The sequence below is a fragment of the Quercus lobata genome, chromosome 12, assembly GCF_001633185.2.
Source record: "Quercus lobata isolate SW786 chromosome 12, ValleyOak3.0 Primary Assembly, whole genome shotgun sequence".
Taxonomy (NCBI): Eukaryota; Viridiplantae; Streptophyta; class Magnoliopsida; order Fagales; family Fagaceae; genus Quercus; species Quercus lobata.
In genome coordinates, this window is record NC_044915.1 from 21,393,433 (window position 1) to 21,400,372 (window position 6,940).

Genomic DNA, 6,940 nt, shown 5'->3' on the forward strand with positions numbered 1-6,940 from the left:
ATTTGAGTGTACATAACATGGTAGGCCTACACATTTTATTTTAGGTTATCCCAAAGGAATAGAATGACTAATGTGTTGTGAATATTCTTCTTATAATTACGAGTTAAATATACTAATTTATTCCATAATGTCCGTAACTTATCAACAATCCAAAACACCACAATCATGATCACAAAATCACAACAATATTAATATTATCTTAGTTATAGTAAGAGAGTGAGATTCATAGTGTAGTGACCCAAAAGGAGAGTCTTGCATTTTATGAAATCCCATATCGCCTAGGAAAACACATAATAATGTGTTTATAAAGAATGACCTTCCTTTAATGTGTAGATGCATTTTCCCCCATTGATGTGTGCTTTGAGGGAGAACAAAACCTTGAGAGGCAAGGGCCCCAAAGCGGACAATATCTACACAATTGGGATGGGATCGTTACACATAGAATTCCGCATCCAATTCAGGCATGAGTGAAGCCGAGACTACTCTGTAGGAGCTTCATATTTTTTTCCACTTCACGCTTTATATATGTTTCTTGTCACTGATTATCCAAAACCAAAAGTATATATAACTGTCCCTATTCATTATTTACTTTAAAAAAAAAAAAAAAAAAAAAAAAAAAAAAAAAAAAAAAACCCCTTATCCGAAAGAACACCCCATGAGTCATGACCCAACACAGTGAAAGAACTCATGGAGCACCATGAAAAAATAATAATAATAATAATAATAATGTATTGTTCTTAGCTACCTTTCCCCACGTAAGAATGAATTAAAGGACAAAAAAAACATATGTATGAACGAAAGTATTAAGTATTCAGTCACTAAAACTTCACTTTCTGCATTTATATTGGTACACAATCAATGAAAACAACATCCATGGTCAAAGAGTGTGGATTTTACCATTCAAAGCTTAGAATTGGATGGCACATGGATCATTGAAATGCAATAATATCCCATAAACAGATCATAGAATACATAACAGCTAGCTCTCATTTGGAGCAGGCATTATCCGAAGCCTTTCCTCAGAGGCTAGATTACCCCCAGAAATCCTCTCTTCTGCTAGCAGAGATTGTAAGTCGCTACCATTTGCCAGGCTGTTGAACTCAACAGCTTTGGATGGCAATGCTGGGTACCGTCGTTGGCAAAAGGTCATCAATCTCTTCACTGATTGCAAGTACTTCCTAGTTGTCTCATCATTCATAATGTGGGCCACACTATTGGTGTAGATCTTCTCACGGGCAGAACGTTCATGGATACCAACCATAGTGACACCAATAGGCCAAGGTGCATTTCCAATGGCGAGCCTAATATAATGGTCCATTCCAGCTAAGTAGTCTCGCTTCAAGCAGCATTCAACCACCAACATCAATGCTTGGCGAATATCATCAGGAAGAACCTATAAAGAGAATTAACATGAGCCCAATACAGTGTGCTTTATACAAAGAAAGCAACAATAGTCAACACCAAATCCAACCAAAAATTTTAAAGAAAATAAAAGGATTTATATGTTTGTTTGTATGTATACATAAATGTACATGCACAGCATCATGTGGATATCCTCTCAAACATAGTGAAAATTGGAAATACATATAATACAACATTTTATAATCAGCTGTGACTTGTGAGAAGCGATCCATGTAGGCTTCAAGGTATGGAACTTAGAACTTGTTTCAAAGTAAAATCAACAAGGAAAGACTACTGACAACAAATATAGCTGTTGTGAGTCCCGCAGCCTAAGATCAGGTCTTAAAAGGATTGACAGGATTACATTAGATTTTAGGTTAAGAAATTCCTAAGGACTCAAAGAGACAGAGAGAGGTTTACGCACTGAAATGGTTTTCCAGCAAGGCCTCGATAAAAAGGCCTTCTAAATGCTAGACTCATCAGGTAAAGTTCAATCACAACTCAAAAGTTTCAGGCTTTCTATCACAGGGGGCTTGAAATAGATATCTATAAGCAGAAATTAAAGGGTCATCTCTGACAACCTATACACCACATTTAGACTAAGAGAGAAAATAAAACAGGCACCAATTCCTCCAAGCATATGAAGTTGAGAACTGCAGCAATCAATCATTATAGGGAAGCCAAGACACCAGATGGGAAGATATGAAGAAGATCAGGTCTTGAATATTTAACTAAGTTAGAGGACAATGTGAAGAAAAAGTTAAGTCTCTAGATGCTATGCAAAGGGATTATAGGAGCCCATAAGCCAAAGGTTCAAACCATATTCCAATATACTAGATGAAACTTATATGCTTCAATCATCCCACCCCATATGAAGTTCCTTTGGAGCTTCTCAATCCTATTTGCTACGTTAATAGGAATAGTAAATGAAGCGAGGTTGTAGATGGATAAACCACATAAGGTGCTCTTACAGAGCATGAGGCCTTCCGGCCTCAGATAATTTTTTTTCCATCTAGTTAATTTCCTTTCCATCCTTTCTAACAAAATTCCATAGTACACTAATCCTTGAAGGAGATTCCATAGGCATTCTGAGGAATTTCATGGGTAGTATACCACATCAAGCCAGCCAACTTCTCTACCTCTTCAACCTCCCTAATTGGGACTAGGTCTTTCCCAAATTAACTTTTAACCCCAACACAGTCTCAAAAAAAAAACCTTCACCAAAATCATGTAAGTGTTCCAATCTGGGATGCACGGATGCGGCAATACCCATGCCGCACCCGCATCCAACGCGGCGACGTGCGAGGGACGCCGCTGCTCGCATGTTGGTGCTGAGTCCAACTTTTTTTTCCCACGACTCGCGCCAACGCGGCTCAGACTTGGGCTGATTCGCGCCAACTCAAGCCGTATCGGCCGTATCAGGCAAAACCGCCGAAACGGCCAATTCAGGCCGAAATTCAAAAAAAAAAAAAAAAAAAAAAAGTGCAAAACGTACCGTTTGAACTTAATGACAAACCCTAAAGGGCCTAAACTCTCTCACGCATTCTCACTTCATTCAAACTTCAGCTCTCTCTCATTCATCTCTCTGTGCTGTGTGCTCTCTGCCTCTCTGTCTCAGAGACACTCAGCCACTCAGTCACACACACAACCTCACTCTCAACTCACTCACAACCTCACTGACCCACTCTCAATCTCAAGTCTCAAGTCTCAAGCTTGACCCACTCTCAAGAGTCTCAACTCAGGTATCAAACTAAAGCTTTCAATCTTAGTTTTTCAATTTATTTAAGCTCAAGCTGATCTGATTTTTTTAGTCTGAAGCTTACCTCACCTGATCTGATTTTTTTTTAATTTTTTATATAAGCTGTAATGTAATAATGTTGTGACTTGGGTTTGATTTTTTATTTAGTTAATAGTTATTACTCATTGTGAGTTGTATTCTAATTTCCGAACATCATGGAATGTTTTAGTTTCAATTTTGTGGGTTGTATTTAATTTATGAACATCATGTTTTAGTTATTATCTACTATTGCTCTTAAATTTGGTATATGTTTATATAATGTGAAAAAAGTATGCTTAGCAATACATTAAAAATATAAATAAAAATATTTTTAATAATTTTTTAATTGCCCCACCCGCACCCACACCCACACCCACACCCGAGTCCCGAAACGCACCCGTGCTTCATAGGTTCCAATACAGACCGATAGGGGTGAAAGTCCCTTATATTTTTAGTATCTGTCTTTTAGGCACAAGAGTAATAAAAGAAGCATTCAAGGACTTCTCAAAGCTGCCAAAGTCATGAGATTCCTATTAAAAGGATTCCAAAATATCTTTCTCCCATCTCCACTAGGTCCCAACAATGCTATAAAATGTCATCATAAAAATCCTTCAAACTCAAAGCCTATCAGCAAACTGATCAGCACTTAATAAACCTTCAACACTGAAGTAAACCCAAGCAACTAATGATTCCACATACATCTATTTGCTTCATACAGTAAAGGGTCTAAGATTGGGTTGAAAATGAATTGATCAACAAATCACACTCCTTTCTATACAATATAACAAAATAACAAGGCTCTCCATTTATATATATATATATATATATATATATAAGTATGGCTCACCATTTGTTATTTGCATATGAGTAGTATTGATGGGAGAAAAAAAAAAAACAGATATCTGTTTTTTTACATGTAGGTAGTGGCAATACTACTCAATTCAATTTCAAAAGATGGCCAGAATAACGCTTCCAAATCTCAATGCATGTTACATATCGTGATTGAGTACTGGGAACTATAAGTTGAAATTTTATTTTAGACCTGAACTGAAACTATCTTAAAAGAATTTTCTTACATTCTCTATTTAAAGGTTACACACTTTGGAAAGTATATCAATTTTTTTTCTTTTTTTGATAGGTAAAAAGTAAATCAACTTTCATTACTCTTCAATTTGCATTAAAATCGCATCGTGCACCAACTCTCTTAATCTTTTACCAATTTCCATAACTTATCAAAAAATCAAGGGCATGTCACATAGTTTTTTCATATATGATAAAGTTACACACACCCAATGATAGTTTTATCACCCCAGTTCTCAATACTTCAATTCACATTTCTATGAAAATTCACATATTCATAAGCTACTCATACTAAAACCAAGTGAATCAATCAAAATTTAACAATGGCAACTATTAGAACCAAACAAAATCCAAGCTTGGAAATTCAAAACCACTCACCTTCTTCCTGCAAAACTTGAACAGCGGATTCAAATACCGAGCACACTGCTTAAAAGTGGCCACCATAGACTTCCCCTTGGCAGTCCGCTTCTCGGCCTCGCCCATCTCATCCAATTCCTGGCGCCACTCAGTCAATAGCCTCTTAAAGAACACCAGAATCTTATCCTCCTCACACAATTCATCGAAATTTGCCTTCATTCGCTTCAAATCCTTATCGTTATCGATACCACCGTCAGATCCGCCCTCTCCGCCGCTCAATTCATCTTCTCCTCCACCTCCGTCTTTATCCTCCGTTTTCTCCTCCTCTCCTTTCTGCCTCTTCCTCTCGCTCATCATCCCACTCCTCTGCCGCTTCCTCAGCTCCACAATATCGCGAAGAAAGTCATTCGTCTGTCCTTCAGTCATATCACTATCCACCTCGAAGAGACCGTTTTTAAGCACGTACTTCAACCGGTCGAGCCGAGCCGTATCGTCCTCGCCGAAGAGAGTGATCGGTTGCTTGAGGAAACGGAGGCGGCGGATCACTTCATGTCGAGGGAGAACGAGGTTATCGATGTTTTGTTCGTCGGTGAGGGATGACGTGGCGGCGACGGTTGCGGAGTCGGTTGTGGAGGATGTATTGGCGGTGGCGGAGGCGTTGGTAGTGGTGGTTGAAGAAGAGGATTGGCGGTTAGATTTGGCTTGGAGTTCGAGTTTCTCTTGGTCGCGAAGCTTCTGGATTTGTTTCTGTTCCAGCTCGGAGCGCTTGAAGAATTTACGGCCGCCTGTGTCTTCTTTCAGAGATTGTTTCTTCTTCAGGATCTCTTGCTTCAGTAGGTCCATCTCCGTTCTCTCACTCTCTCTCTCGCTAGGGCTTTGTTTCGAGGAAGAAGAAGAGGAAGAAAAAATATATATCTCTCTCTCTCTCTTTTCTTTTCTTTTTTTGATAGAAATATATATATCTCTCTCTCTGATCAGATAATTGGGCTTTTTTATTTTATTTTATTTTTTTGCGCTAAATAATGCTTTTTTCCTTAGTTATACTCCCATAAAAAATACATTTGTTTTTTTTTAAGAGATAGATCAAAAATACATCTTTATTATTTTAAAACACCATTTTACAATACGTCTTACATCACATGTTTTATTCTTCTATTCTATACATTAAAATAATATATACAACATATTAAAATAATATTTTCTTAAAATTCATCCCAATACAAAACAGTGGCCACCCAACAGGCAACAACCACTGCCCACCACCACCAACCAACAACCACGGCCACCGCTCACAACCCAAAATATAATTCAAAACAAAACCAAACAAATCCAGCGAAATACCCCAAACAAATCCATTTACAAAAAAACACTAACTACCACCGCAAAAATTCCAACCACCACTAGGGATGGCAACGGGTCGGGTTCGGGCCGGGTTTTCCATACCCGAACCCGACCCGCGGGCCAAGATCCACGGCCCGGACCCGGCCCGTTTACTAAACGGGTTTTTTTCCCGGGGCTCAGACCCGCCCCACCGGGCTCCACGGGCCCCGCGGGCCCCGTCTAGCTAGGCCAAATTTGGGCCTAATTCTCGGACCAAATCATGGCCCAATCACAACCAATTTTTTTTTAACGCCCAGATGCCAAAAATAGGCCCAACCAGTTTAAAATGTGAAGGGAAAAAAATTTAAAAAAAAATCTCACACCAAATCAGCTTGTGTAAAGATCTTGAGTATATGCATATGCATTATGCCATAGTGTGAGATTTTTTTTCCTTTTTTTTTTTTTTTTTTAAAAAAAAAAGGAAACAAATAAGTTTTTTTTTTTTTTTTTTTTTCTTTTTTTTCTCTTCTTTGTTAATACAAATTTTTCACCATAAAAAAAAAAAAAATACAAATCACAATCCCAAACATGAACAGAAACACAAATCAGCTTGATTTTTTGCTCTTCTCTGTTAATACATAATTTTTACTAAAAGAAAAAAAACACAAATCACAAACAGAAAAAAATAAATAAATAAAACCCTATTTTGATTCTTTTGTATCTGATGCCGTCGTCGTCTCGTTGATGTCGCCGAGCGACATACGCGCCACGGCGGCATGCGCAGCTAAGGCTAGGTTGCATAGATCGTCGGAGGAAGACATCACTGTTTTGATTGACACAGATGACTAGATGAGGCTTACAATCAGCCAACAAGGAAAAACATCCGCTGGGATTTGAAGGATCTGGTGCGATCGGCTGTGCCTGGAGAGTGAGAGTGAGTCTGTGAGGGGGGCGACGACCATGCGTGAGACGGAGCGTGAGGTGTGAGGCCGTGAGACGGAGCGT

The 6,940-nt window shown here is 38.6% G+C and overlaps 1 protein-coding gene across 1 annotated transcript; it reads right to left on the bottom strand.

Annotated features, from left to right (window-relative positions):
• Positions 1–791: 791 nt before the first annotated feature.
• LOC115971883 (pre-mRNA-splicing factor 18) lies at positions 792–5,537 on the bottom strand. The gene is made up of 2 exons (XM_031091985.1): positions 4,637–5,537; positions 792–1,393 (listed from the first exon to the last, which is right to left on the bottom strand). The coding sequence occupies exons 1-2, from the start codon at positions 5,456–5,458 to the stop codon at positions 980–982; spliced, it is 1,236 nt and encodes a 411-aa protein (XP_030947845.1). The 5' UTR covers positions 5,459–5,537; the 3' UTR covers positions 792–979.
• Between the last annotated feature and the right edge of the window lie 1,403 nt (positions 5,538–6,940).

Excerpts from the sequence above, each read along its gene's own strand:
- LOC115971883 (XM_031091985.1), bottom strand. The coding sequence starts at position 5,458 with ATGGACCTACTGAAGCAAGAGATCCTGAAGAAGAAACAATCTCTGAAA. Across the intron at positions 1,394-4,636 it reads TCAAGTTTTGCAGGAAGAAG|GTTCTTCCTGATGATATTCG; the intron begins GTGAGTGGTTTT and ends TTCTCTTTATAG.